At 45.0% G+C, this 14,543-nt stretch overlaps 1 protein-coding gene across 1 annotated transcript in view; it reads left to right on the forward strand.

The window, feature by feature from the left end:
- Gdpd4 (glycerophosphodiester phosphodiesterase domain containing 4) overlaps positions 1 to 11,184 on the forward strand; it is a 63,367-nt gene extending 52,183 nt beyond the window's left edge. Inside the window, exons 13-16 of the mRNA XM_055623263.1 lie at positions 1,495 to 1,642; positions 3,308 to 3,390; positions 4,308 to 4,363; positions 10,820 to 11,184. Of these exons, the coding sequence (XP_055479238.1) occupies positions 1,495 to 1,642; positions 3,308 to 3,390; positions 4,308 to 4,363; positions 10,820 to 11,184 (652 nt within the window). The remainder of the gene's footprint in view (positions 1 to 1,494; positions 1,643 to 3,307; positions 3,391 to 4,307; positions 4,364 to 10,819) is intronic.
- Positions 11,185 to 14,543: the final 3,359 nt, after the last annotated feature.

The following is a 14,543-nucleotide window of genomic DNA, read 5'->3' on the forward strand; positions in this document are numbered from 1 at the left end:
CTTCTGCATGTGTGTTTTGGATCCAGCTGACCTAACTGCGCGAAGAAACCTTAGTTAGCCTTCTCTAGGACTCACACTGACCTTACAGATCAGCTAGGGAACAGCTGGCAGCCCTGCTCTGATGGTTCTCAATCTGAATGAACATCGCTCTGTTGGCGTGTTTTCTTTGCTTGCTTCCATCAGTGCTTCATCATTTTTAGGATAATGTCCTTAATGCTTTCTAAAATTCATACCTAAGTATTTCATTTCCTTTGGCGTAATTGTTAAGGCTATTATGTTTTTAATTATAGTTTCTACAGTCCTTATTCATATTTAGAAACACTGAATTTTAAGTTATAGTTCTAAGCAGTACAAAGCAGTAACCTTTCCCCTTTCAGTTCTTTCTAGCTTTCTCTTTAGATGACCCTTAGAACCTAGAGGCAGTTCTTACCCATGAGTAGGAAGTTGGCAGCACCTCCTGCAGGAAGGTGTGGTTATTAGCTGACGTCTCAGCTCCGAAACACACAGCTTTCATTGCTAGGGGGTGCCAGACTTGGACTTTCTGATGTGACTACTGGATTGGAGTTGAAAGTACTTGGGGAAACACTTACACCTGATCTTGACCCACAGGCAGAGCAGCAGCAGCAAAGGAAGGCACTGGTGTGTTTTCTGAGAACTTGGAGCTCTGAAAGGACACCTAGCCTGCTTTGCTAGTCCTTCCTTAACTTACTCTTCCTTTCTATAGACAGGCTGAGGCCTCCACTGACTTAGTGCCTTATAGAAAGTTGGGTTTGATTTCTCATACCCAATTCTTATAACAAAACAAAACAAAACAAAACAAAACAAAACAAAACAAAACACAAAACCCTTTGTACTCAGATGTTAAAACAGTCACCACACTGGTGTTCACTTTCTTCTTTCAATTAATCCTTACCACATGGAGGTAGGTGCTGAGCCAGGGTACACAGAGAAGGGTGAAGTTACGATGGATTCTGCCGTAACTTGCTTACAGTCAAACAGAAAGTGGTAAGCGAGCAGGTCATCAGAGTCAGGATGGGCAGTTCTAGGATGGAATCCCATGGAACCCACATGCCTGAAGTGACAGACAGTGACTTGTAGAAGCAGCCATTCAGGAACCATGTACTCCTCCGTAAATTGTTTTTCTCAGCTGTAGCTTGAAATTGGTTGTGGTGGGAATATTTGCAAACTGGTAAATACTGTAAAAAGGGTTTCCTGTCTGCTGTCGTTCCCTCCGAATCTTTCCATTTTCTCTGTTTTGCTGCATCTGCCTTAGGACATTTTGTTCACCAGCACTCCACTGGCGCTACAGGAGCAGACGACTAGACCAGCCCCTTCCTCACCTAAGGGTCTGTCACAGTGAATCCTAAGCTGTCCTTGGAACAGCTGTTTGCCTGTTGATTTACACGGTAGCTTCTCACAAACGTGCTTGTTCTCCTCTTGCTATTGAGAATACAACCGAGCTGAAACCCTCTGTGGGCTCTGTATTCGTTCCAGAGAGTATAAGGCAGCTAAAATCCACATCAATGTGTACATTGTCAATGAGCCTTGGCTCTTCTCACTGGCCTGGTGTTTGAGGATCAACTCTGTGACCACAGACAACATTGAGGTCCTGCAGCAGCTTCGTCACCCTCTCTTCTTCATGGTGAGCTGCGTGTCCAGATCATTCTAAGCCTGGTGTGATTGTGCTCTGTATCTCCCTCCCGTCTGCAGCCCTGGGTGCAGTTCCCTATTAAACTACTTAGAACAGAGTCACCTGTGAGTGACAGAGATGTGCCTTCTCCCCTCCTCACCCAAACTCTTCTTTATTTGTTGAATCTTTACAATACACTTCGCATGCTGCAATTAAACATTACTATTATTATTCCCATTAGGAAACTGGGGTTTACAGGTAGTTTGGTGCGTGTTCTCACGATAGAAGTTGACAGTGAAGTCTGACTCTAGAACTTTGTTATTGCAGGCTTAAGCATGTGCGAGCACATTCACACACACACACACACACACACACACTAAAAGAATGGCAGCAACAACAGGGTATATTATGGGAAGAAAGCTTGATCCTTTGGACTGTAAAGTAAAAGAAAAAACTATTTCTTGAATACAATGCTCTCAAAGAGGTGAGCCACCTTACTCTGGCAACTGGCTTGGTGAACCTGAAGACCTGGTTTGCAGCCACAGCTAAATCTAATCACTTGGTACCTGTGAGGTTGGAAGGAATGCTGTGGCTAGCCAAGTACTGCAGCAGAGCCTGGATTTCTTGTCTGGATAGTGATTTCAGTGCCTGGGACACAACAGCATGCAACAGAAACAGGTTGTTGTAAGGGAGTCCCAATATGCCTCAAACTCTTGGCCTCAAGTCATTCTCCTGCCTCAGTTTTCCAAGTAGCTGGGACTATGGACACACTTTACCATTCCCCACTAAAAAAACTGTCTAGGAGCTGGATAGATGGTTCAGCAGTTTAGAATGCTTGATACTCTTCTAAAGGACCTAAGTTCAGTTCCCAGCACCAATATCAGGCAGCTCACAACTGTCCAGAAGTTCAGTTCCAGGGGATCCAATGCCCCCTCTGGATTCTGCAGACACCTGTATGCACACATGTGGCACAAGCAAAATAAATATTTTTTAAAAGAAAAGTTTAGTTTTGCTCCTTTGAAAGCTAAGGATTGGGAAGAAAAGCTTAAGAAAGACTAACAAGCAGCAGCTTCCATAGCATCAGGTAACACTGGGAGGGAGCAATGAATAGAGGGATTAGAAAACCCACGCGAATCAGCGCAGGAGACAGAGGTCCCAGAGTGTTGGGATAAAGAGCTGGTGTTGGCAGGGTCGGGGGCAGGGGTGTGAGTGGAAGGGAGTTATATATGGTTCAGCATTGCAGGGAAGGGTGTTGAGAGTGGCGGTGCCCAGGCCCTGGGCCATCGGCCAGCTGCTTCCCTAGCACCGGGGGCGCTGGGCCTGGAGGTTTGCTTCTTTAGGTCTCTAGGTAACCCTAGAGAGCTGCATTACTGTGGAGACCATTTACGGAAGAGCACAAGATGTCAGCTAACCTGGACTGGAGGCCTGGTCCAGAACAGACTTGGTGTGTGACCTCTGTGTGACCCCACTGATGTCTGCCGTGAGAGTCAGGGAAGATGAGGGGCATGATGCAGTTGAATTCCTTGCAGATCCCCTGCATGTGTGAGGGTGGCTGTAGGAGCTAGAGGTGGTCTCATTTGCCCTCACTTCTTATGGGCGCTCAGCTCAAGTAGATGGACTTAAAAGCGTTCAGTTATAGAGCAATGTAGCCACCTTCAGTTGCTTCATGTTTTGCAGACACCAGGATACTATGCGTTCATGTGGCTTTTCATGGACATTGCTTCTGCGATTATCATTTCCTGTGTATTTTATTATCACTGGTAAGTATATATTTATAATTCTAAATGAAAAATTTCTCTAAATAAAGTAATAAAATAATAAAAGGGTTCTTATAGAGAATTGAGAAAACAGTTATTTGGTTGTAATACCTTCCATGGAGAAGTGGGTTTAGAATCCACGCTTCTCATTTTATTCTGCCTGCAGCTCCCTCCCTCACCTCTTTTCAAATAAGGACTCTTACTGGAGCCCAGGCAGGCATTTACTGTGGATTTAGTGTGATCTGTTGAGAAAGGACAGGGATTGCAGCTGACCAGCAAGGGCCTCCATCTCCCCTCTTGGGAGAAATGGACAGAGCATGGTACACAGGCCAGGAAGACTGGGAGGTGGCCCTGGCATTGCTTCTTAGTTCCTGGGTGACCTTGAGAAAATTGTTTTCTCTTTCTGGACCATATTCCTTTTTATGTCTGTCCAGAAAATGACATTTAAGAATCCTTGTGGGACAAATGCTACAGGGTTTTGTTTTTGTATGCTCTTAGTATTTTACTATTTTGTGTGCGTGGTTGTTTTGGCTGCATGTCATGCCCACAGAAGCCAGAAGATAGTGTCAGATTTCCTGGAACTGGAGTTACAGAAGGGTTGTGAGCCACCAGGTGGGTGCTGTGAATCCTCTGGTCCTCTGGAAAAGCAACCAATGCTGGGAGCTGACCACTGAGTCACCTCTGCTGCCCCAGGACTGTGGTTTTGAGATGAAAGAGAACAGCCTGGAAGAAGGATATACGTTTGGGTAGAGTGTGGTTCTTTAGCTCCATCATTCTGACTAGCAGCCTTTAAAGGGGAAGGAGCCCAGGCCTCTGCTCAGGTGAGGGTCTGGCTGGGTAGTGCATCCCTTCTGTTCACTGCCTCAGGAAAGCAGCCTGAAAGAGGCCTGTGAGATAATATATGGTCTGCTTCCTCCCAGGATGGAAGAGCTTAAAAAAAAAAGGTGGCTGGAAGCCTCTGCTACTGCGTCTACAGGTAAGCTCAAAAGCCTTGCTCCTTCCTTCCCTTTGTCCCTCTACAGTACCTCAAGAAGACAGGACCTGCTCTCCATGTCCCTGATGAGAGCTGAGGGTTGGGGACTAAGGGAGAAGCAGGGAAATTTAGTCAGTCCCCTTGTCCTTGAGTTCACATCTGCAAACTCAGCCAAGCACCAGTGGAAACAAAAGTTCTGTTGTTGCTGATACGAGTTATGTAGTTAGGCCCTGTAAGGTGGCTGGTTATGGAACACACACAGCTTTTTTTCTTGCAGTCAGTCTTTATTACTTCAGAATGGGTGTGCTTTCCAAAAAATGCTTGCTTACCTGATTTTATCGTTGTGCAGACATCATAGAGTGCATTTCCTACAAACTTCTTTGTGTGTCTGTATGTCTGAAGATTATTGTTCCTAGGGCTGTGATAAGTGAAAGAGTATGATAGTAAATAGAGCACATGAGCAAAGGATGTAGTCTAGAGACTTGACAACATGATATTTAGCTGCCTGGCAAGACCTTCTGTTTAACAGTAATCTCTTTTAAGTAGCATGTGAAAAAAAAAACAATAAAATACATAAATATGACAATGCAGTCACCTGTCATCATGGTCACAAATTACAAACTATACCTATTATGTAACTGATATCCCCACAGATGTGTGCTAACTACACTGTGTTATAACTCAGGATGGCAGAAGTGTCACTAAATAAGAATTCAGTTCTGTTGTGACTTCTTGTGACCAGTATCATATGTTCAATTCATGATGACTGAAACATCATTATGGAGCACATAACTGCATTTCCTAAACAACACAGTATAGCTCATTATATATCATTTGGGCATTACAGATAATTAAAGATGATGTAAAATATATGGGAAGGTGTGCATGGCTTTATATGCATCTGTGGATATCTGCAGACTTTGTTTCCCTAAGGAATCCCAGAACCAGTCTTACAGATACCAAGGGTCAGAACTATACAGACTGCCATAGGTTCTGGTGAACCGTCTACTTTAGACTGTAGATGTCTAAGTCCCTATCCCTGGGAGACTACCAGAACAGATGTTTAGTTGCTTGTGTCTTTGCGTGTTCATGCATTACATTGTTGGGTAGCTACTTTGTTCCAGCTGAAGAGAACTTGAAATCATCTTAGGTGGGTGGCCCAAGAGAGAGTAGGGACTGTACCATTCGGCCATTGAGGAAGCAAGCAAAAGCTGCAGGTGCTATCATGAACCAGACACCTTGGTCCAGGACAGAGTGTCTTCCATGCCTGTGAGGGTTAGAAGTGCTTCCCTGGGCTGCAGTTGTGAGCGGTGTCTGCTGGAGAGTGCAGAAAGAGTATATGTAGGTCCTGAAATGCTAGGCTGCCGTCTAGTCTCTGCTACTAACAATAGGAAAGAACAAATGAGTTCAAACATGGAATGATAAAGCTAGATTTCTAGGAAAAGATGGTGTTAGGTTTCAAGAAGTTACTTTTCCCAATTCTGGCATTTAGAAAAAAGCCAGAATTCCCTCCAGGACTTAAAATAATGCCTCCTTGCTGAAAGTAGTCTTTTTCCTTATCTCCAGCAAAGGAACACGTGGCTCTTTCATCAACCTCCTCTTGAGGTGCCTGTTAGCATATTGAGGTCTATGCTTTGGCTGTGTTTTCCTTCATATCTACACAATGAAACCTTATCTTTAACTATTCCTAGGAGCAGCCATTTTTTTCCCCCTTCAGATAGAAAATGTTTGTTCAGAAAAATATTTCAAGAGCTGAGTTGGATAAAATTTAGTTGTGACAAGAATTTCCATCTGGGCATCCTCAAGTAGAATGAGAAATTTGTCAGAGAGAAAAATGTCCCAAGTCACAGAGAAAAGGCATCCCTTGCCTTGTGATTGGAGCCCACTGGGGCGAGAGGAAGCTTCTTGGCACACGAGTGTGGTTTTTGTACTAAAAGTAGACATTGCAGGATGTAGTGCTCGTTTTTAAAATTGCATTATTTGGGGTGTTTAGGCCTCTCCCTGCCTTCCAATCTCCCATCCCTATGTAGGAGAGAGAAGGTGGGTGGGGGGAGGGGTTGCAGACACTTTACTTCTCCTGGCTCTTTAGGGTTGAAGGGGCTTTGGGAGATATACCAATCAATCCCCGTTAACAGCAAATGCAGCCCCCAGTCTCCTCCAAGCCGCTGCACCTCGAAGTGTTTCTCTTCATCTGTCTGCTGAAAACTGCCTCACTGTCAGTCTCCGGTCTCTCCAAACTGTTACATGCCACGTGCCAGCACCACTTGCCATGCCTTCTCTTTCTGGGCCCTCAAATTTATCTCCCCCAGAGCCCTAGGCCATGCCCCTCTACATGCCACATGAGGCAGGAGGTAGGCCATTACCAGCTGGCAAAAGCCACACCCTGCACAAGATAACTATCAGCTATGGACAAAGTAAAGCTCAAACTAAAATCCCATACTTGGGATTAAAACAAAAACAGATTTCTATAACACAACTGAATTCACAAAGAAACCAAAACTTTCCTTGCAGCATGGAGCTCCATAGTATCATTTATCTAGTAGAGAAGGAGAGGGGAGATTAGGAGAAAAGGGAGATGCCCACTCGGGCATAGCAGGACAGAGGCGGAGCATGCTGCAGGAGCCAGAGAAATGTGTAGGTGCCAATGTGGAGGGCACAGCAGGCCAGAGCCCAGAGAGACGAGAGACACATGGTTAGAAAGCAGGTGTAGGGAAGCAGGAGTGGAAGAACAGGACTCCAGAATTTGGAATCAAATCTGTGGGCGGCAGAAGCCAGCACAAACAAATGATCCATACACACCTTAGGAGAGGCAGGTCAGCAGCTTGGTTCAGAGCGGCCCAGCGCCTTGGGAGAGAACACATTTAGCTCATTTATGCCCCTCCTGGGATTAGGCAACAGATGAATGATAAAAAGAAATAAAAATGGATAGGACATGACTGGTCCTGGGTTTTAGCATCAGGTGAATTTTTAAGAAGAAGTAAAAAGGAAGGACAAGACTACTCCTAGGTATGGTGGAGGAAAGTGCTTACTGTAGCTAAAAGGGAGAGCCTAGCCAGAGGCAGAGACGTCTGGGAAGAGTCCAGAGTGAACATGGCCTTGAGCCTGGCAATGAGAGGAGAAGGGAGTGGGTAGAGGGAAGAGCCAGACCAAGAGGCCAGGAAGGTAAAGGGCAGAGGAAAAGACCCGAAAGGACTGGCATAGCAAAATAGCTGGATTATATTGGGAAGGGCGGCTCAGCTGCTGCACTGGAAAGGGTTAGGGTAGGGGACAGGGTATACCATCCAGGAGGGCCCTGAAGCAGGTAGGGACTGAGGGATGCTGGGAGAATCTGGTGGCCAGGTCCACTGTGATATGTTAAATAGGCACCTCAGGATCCGGGTCTGAGACCTATCACTGAGATTAGATAGACCCAGCGAGGGAGGGAGGGGAAGCTGGTGTTGTATTCTTAGAGGGCTGAGTAAGGTGCGGTGCTTCATGTAGGAAGCACTCCTAATGTGTGTCAATCAGGATGTGCCTATGGGAACATTTCCAGACAGATTTAAGTGAGGAGGAAGCCCCACCCTTAACATGGGCTAGGTGCCAAGATTGAATGGAAGGAAGGAAAGAGCAGGAAAGCCAGGCGACCATTGGCCCCATCCCACTCTTCTTCCTCACTTTGGTCTCAGTGTGACCGTCTTCCTCATGCTCTCTTAGCCATGCCTTCCTGGCTAGGATGGACAGTCTCCTGCAAACCATGAGCAGAAACAAACTCTGCCTTCCTTGATTTCTTCTGGCCATGTATTTGAACTATTAAAAACAGCAGCTACTTTAGATTTATTTTCTACTCACCTTATTTTCCTATCAGCACATGAATGTAATGGGTTCAAGTTAAACTTGGTGATTTTCCAAAAGTGTTATTATAACCTCTCTAACCTAAATGTATACAGTTCTTAAAATAGTTCATAATTGTTTGTTACAGAAACTAATTTTGCCTGATCTAAGCAGAAAGTAAATGCAATAAAAGGCCGTTTTGGAGCTTCAGGAAATATCCAGAGGGTATAGGACCAAATTTAGAATCAGAGAAGGAACAAAGACTGGACAGAGGCAGGACCTTGACAAAACCAAAGCCTAGATCAGTCTGGTCTGAGGAATAAAGCAAAGTGCCACAGTCTTCCTTAGACAGGGTCTCAATGTGTAGCCTAGGCTAGCCCCAACTCCAGATTCTCCTGACTCTGCCTTCTTGAGTGCTGTGATCACTGCTGTGAGCCACTGGCCAGGGTGCCCCATCTTACAACATGGCCACTTGAAGGATGCCACATCTTCCCTCAGAGGGCATCTGCTATAATTCTATTTGGTAAGGAACTGTATCAGCTTAAGACCCCCCAAAACCAAGTTCTGGGCACAAAGGGGATTCATTTGTCCCAGAGGAATAAGTGGCAGGGAACAAAAGACAATAACAGGTGATAGAGGACAAGGGAGAAGGGAAACAGAACAAGCAAGAGGGAAGGGATATTTGACCCAGAGGAGGGGGCAAAGGACTGCTTTTGGATATAGAGGAAACAGACATGGCCCATTGGAAAATGGTGATTTATAAAGTAAAAACGGGGAAACCTGTGTTAGGATAAGGTGTTTAATGTTTAATTGGGCATATTAGGTGAGCCAAAATGAGTTTTTGATTGTTGGGCTTTAATTCTTTGATAGTTGGACCTTGGTAGTCATCTCAAGAGGAGGAAGTGGCCAAATAAGGGAATAGACCTTGGAGAGTAGCTTTAGGAATGTAGTCTAACAGTTTTTCAGTAGGGCAGGGGGCTGAGGGATAAGGACAAGGCCTGTCAAGAGCCGTGCCTGCCACACTTGAGCTGGCTTCATTCCTACCTTTTTGATTTATCATTATGCCGCTGGGTTTTGGGTAAGTGGTGTGTTCTCGCTGGCTGTTTTCTGCTGACATTGGGGCATTATTGTTAGGAATCCCAGGGAGGCTAGGTTGCTGGTCAAGGCCCGGAAGTGCAGGCTATTTCACGTTTTTGTCCCATAGGGAAGTGTATCTGTGAGGCTGGGCCAGGATATAGATTCCAAGGAAACAGCTGGGGCTGGCACTGCTGTTCCTTCCAGACCGAACGAATGCACCCACGCGAAAGTCCCGCCCTGCCCCTGGGCACCCTGCTTGGCAAATTCAGCTTCTGGGTGTTGGCGGCATCGTTTCTCATCACAGTGTAACGCCTTGATAATTTTGACATTTCTCATGTTTTCACAGATCGTCCACATTCACTGTTTCTCTTTGGTAGACTTGGCCTTAATTTCCTTACTCCATTATTATAAGCCTTTACTGCCTATGTTTTCTTATCAGTAAAACAAAATTGATTTATCTGGCATTTATTTTGTGACACACGCTTTGAAGCACTATGTAGATAATGGCAAGTCAAAGCTCCGTCCTTAAAAAGCTTCCTTTATAGCCAGCATGGTGTTCATACCTGTAATCCCTGTGCTTGAGAGATGAGGTACAATGATTACCACAAGTTCAAGGCCAGCCTGGGCTACATAATGAATTCCAAGCCTTCCTGGGCCACAAATGAGATTTGTTTGTTTGATCCTTTTTTTTTTCTTATTTGTTAATTTTTTTTTAATTTTTCTTATTAGTTATATTTTGTTAACTCTGTATCCCAACTGTATCCTGCTCCCTCATTCCCTCCCCAATCCACCCTCCCTCCCTCATCTCCTCCCTGCCCCTTTCCAAGTCCACTGATTGGGGAGGACCTCCTCCCCTTTCATATGACTCTGTTTTGTCAGGTATCTTCAGGACTGGCTGCAAAGTCCTCCTCTGTGGCCTAGCAGGACTGCTCCTCCCTTGGGAGGTGGGGAGGTCAAAGAGCCTGCCATTGAGTTCCTGTTAGAGATAGTCCTTGTTCCCCTTACTATGGGAAACCAATTGGTTACTGAGCTATCACGGGCCACATCCAAGCAGAGGTTCTAGGTTATATCCACTCATGGTCTTTGGTTGAGTGTCAGTCTCAGAAAAGACCCTGCGCCCAGATATATTTGGTCCTTGTGGAGCTCCTATCTTTTCCACATCGTACTAACTCCCCTTCTTTTATATGATTCCCTGTATTCTGCTAGGTGGTTTGTTTCAAACAAACAAAAATAATTGTAATTCTAATTGAGAATGTATTTTTTTAAAAACTTAGACCGGTTTATAACCAAAGATTATGAGACATAAACTCTGACCAAAGGCTGTTCCTTTCCTCCTGAGAGCATCTATGGTAAGCTAGAGACTCACAGACGATCCTTAAGCTTCACTTCCATCCTGAGCTGTAGGATCATAATAAAATTCCTATAGTCTAGAGGGAGAGGAGAGCTTAGAGGAAAGAACCCAAAGGTTGAAGAGATAGCACTGAGAGAGGACTTGGATGTCACCATGACTGGCAGTGATTGAAGAGAAGTAGTTGAGGAACCCGTGTTTGTGCCTTTTTTTTTATCCTACAGATACTGAAAGCATAAACCTCCCAAAAGAATACTCTAAGACTCAAGAAGCTTCACACTTACTTGGAAAGCCTCCTGCCCAAATACTGCGTAGTCCGTGGACTCCAGCACTTTACTATGAAAGCTTAAAATTCCCCGAGAAGAAAGCAGTGCCATTCAAGAACATAGTTATACCAGTACCTCAGAGTTTTCAGCACATTGAGATGCCCAGCAGGCAGGCTTCCTCACCAATTGAGCTGCCCATCTTGAAGGAGGCCGAGACAACAGGATCCATCACAGACGAATCCTATGCCCAGTCCTACCAAAAGACTTCCATGTTGGAATCTTCTGAGAAAAATTATGAAACGCTATATTCCACTGACTCCTAGAAGAGGTAGTCATGTCCCCTTCTCTTCCTCTCTGAGCCCAAGTCTGGTGATGGTAGGGGGTGGTCAAGAAGGTTCACACACGGGCCACTGAGGCTTTCAGGAGCAGCACTCTGGCCAGCCACTGTAAGGAACGCACCTCAGGAGCCAGGCCAGGCAAACAGTGGTACGCGGTCATGGCCCTGGAGCTGGTTACTCTCTGGGTTTGCAGAGCTGTCCCATCCTATATTTCTGTTGTACTTCCTGCCGAAGAAATGACTGGTCACCTCAGCTTGTAATAAAGGCAACCGCTCGGGAAGCCAGTGTGTTGTCTGCCCCCTCCGTGGTCACCAGGCTGATGAAGACTCTGGGACGGTGTGGTGGGGACGGTTTCCTGGGTCAGGGAAGGAGCGGTGGCGTGGGCCTGAGCCAGGGCAAGGCTTTCATCCCACCCTCGTCTTCTGATCTGTCTGCAGTGGGTTGCCTCCTAATGCCTGAGGTTCACCAATTTCCTGGTGGGCGTAAGCAGTGGCCCTCAGGCTTGAATGAATCCAGAAATAAATCCCTGTCAACATAGAAGCTCAAAGAAGGCAGGCCCAGGATCCAGGAAGTACATTGATTAAACAAAACAAAACCTAAAAGAGATACCATTAATCAGACCTGTGTATAAACTTTAGTCTGTCACTAAAAATAGATGTTGCCATTTTCCTCAGAGAAGAGCAATCTATAACAAGAATCAAAATAAATACAAATATTTGTAAGTACAGATATTTAATTCTTCCAAGGTTAAAGGCAGAATATGATGACCTAAATAAACTTACTCAGTAATAGTTCTTGTGATCCAGGAAAGAACATTGTTTTGGAATGAGAAAGAAGCTGGGACTCAGGACTATGACATGGGGGTAGAGGACTTGCCATGTGTGAGGCCCTAGCATCACTCCCAGAGCATGGGGGGGGGTGTAGAATAATGACAATATGTGAAAGATGGGTTTTGTTTGTTTTAATTTTAAGACAGAGTTTTGCTAAGTTGCCCAGAATCCTCCTGCCTCAGCTTCCTGGGCATCTGAGGTTATAGGGCTATACTGTCACTCCTGGCTATAACAATAATCTTAATTTTTTTTACTTTGTGTATATGTGTGTGTACATCTGTGTACATGCATGCACACACTTGGGTGCACATGCTTGCAGAGGTCAGAAGATAACATTTGTGTCATTCCTCAGAAGCTGCTGTCTTCCTTGACTCTCAGTGGCCAGGAGCTCACCAATTAATGGCTGGGCTAGCTGGCCAGCCAGCCCAGGAATCCTTCTCCAGCACTAGAGGGGCCTGAGCCACCACTCATCACACCTGACTTTTACCTTCCTTCCTTTAAAAAAAAAAAAACACATTATTTTTAATTGTGTGTGTGTGTGTGTGTGTGTGTGTGTGTGTGTGTGTGTGTGTAGAGGGTGTGTGCATGTGAGTGCAGGTGGCAGCCAGAGATCCCATGGAGCTAGAGTTAAGAGAGTTGTCAGCTGCTTGATGTGCATGCTGGGAACTGAACTCGAGTTCTCTGCAAGAGAAGTATGTGACCTCAGCCACTGAGCCATCTTCAGGGCCGCACACCAGGTTTGCCTGCCTGTCAAAGCACATGCTTTGACAACTGAACCATCTCTCGGCCCTTACACTTATCTACTTATTGCTTCAAAAAAGTGTGCTAAGCCAGAAGCAGGACCTGAACCCTCACTCAGAAAGGCAAATGCACGGACATTGGAAGAGGGAGAAAACAGGGAACAGGACAAGAGCCTACCACAGAGGGCCTCTGAGAGACTCTACCCAGCAGGGTATTGAAGCAGATGCTGAGACTCATAGCCAAACTTTGGGCAGAGTGCAGGAAATCTTGTGAAAGAAGGGGGTGATAGAAAGACCTGGAGGGGACAGAAGCTCCACAAGGAGAGCAACAGAACCGAAAAATCTGGGCAAAGGGGTCCTTTCTGAGACTGATACTCCAACCAAGGACCGTGCATAGAGATAACCTAGAACCCCTGCACAGATGTAGCCCATGGCAGCTCAGTGTCCAAGTGGGTTCCCTAGTAAGGGGAACAGGAACTGTCTCTGACATGAAATCAGTGGCTGCCTCTTTGAGCACCTCCCCCTGGGGGTAGGGGGTGGTGGAGCAGCCTTACACAGAGGAAGACAATGCAGCCAGACCTGATGAGACCTGATAGGCTAGGGTCAGAGGGAAGAGGAGGAAGACTTCCCCTATCAGTGGACTTGGGGAAGGGGTATGGGAGGAGATGAGGGAGGGAGGGTGAGATTGGGAGGGGATGAGAGAGGGGGCCACAGCTGGGATACAAAGTCAATAAACTGCAATTAATAAAAAATAATAAATTTAAAAACTGAAATCCAGCACAACTGAAACCCAGCACTCCAGAATCAGAGACAGGAGGATTGTGAATTGGAAGACATCTTGTAGGACTTACTGAATTCCTGTCTCAAAAAAATAAATAAAAGTTTTAATAAAATATACATAACAAAGTTTATTATTTTGACTCTTTTTTAGGCATAGTACTGGGGCATTAAGTACATTCACACAGTTGTAAATTATCACAGTTCATATCCAAAACTTCTTAACTTGCACAATGAACTGAATGGGCTGAAAACAAACAGACAGAGACTACAAAACAACTTGTAGAACACATGAGGGAAATGTCTCCTTGAGCTCTGTCTGGGGAATGACTTTTTAACTATGGTACGAAGAACACGAGTAACAAAACCAAGAATAGATTAAGTGGTTCTGTGTAAAACTAAAACTTTTGCACAACAAAGAAAACAATCTCAAGTGCAGAGGCCCCTGTATACTAGGAGAAACCAACTGTGTGTCACACTACCAGTAAGAGGTTAATATCCACAGTTTATGAGTAACTCAACTTAGGAGCAAGAAAGAGCTGAGTAAAATGGACAAAGTACCCAGACAGACATTTCTCAAAAGAAGACACGTTGCTAACTCACCAGTGGAAGCAAAGGTGGCCAGCGGCCCTGTCACTGGTGAGACGCAAATGGAAACCACACAGTGACAGGGCCTCTCATACGTTAAAATGGCTGTGGTGGTTATTTTTAATTCTTACCTGATCATGTTCATAATTATTCTTATTGTATGTAGTTTATTAATGTTATAGAAAGCCGGTTTTTTTTTTTTAAACAAAAGGGAGGTATGTAATGGAAGTTTTGGTTTCTTTAAAATTTCAGTTATGTTATATAAATATCTTTTTGTTGTTGTTTGATAAAAAAGGATTTAAGTATAGAACTTTGAATTCACTAGGATAGGCTAGATAATGGAATCCTTTTTTCAAGGATGCCAAATACAAATGGAATCCTCACACCCACCTTAAGTCGGCTGCTGCAG

Source organism: Psammomys obesus, unplaced genomic scaffold (assembly GCF_907164565.1).
Source record: "Psammomys obesus unplaced genomic scaffold, mPsaObe1.curated_primary_1811, whole genome shotgun sequence".
Taxonomy (NCBI): domain Eukaryota; kingdom Metazoa; phylum Chordata; class Mammalia; order Rodentia; family Muridae; genus Psammomys; species Psammomys obesus.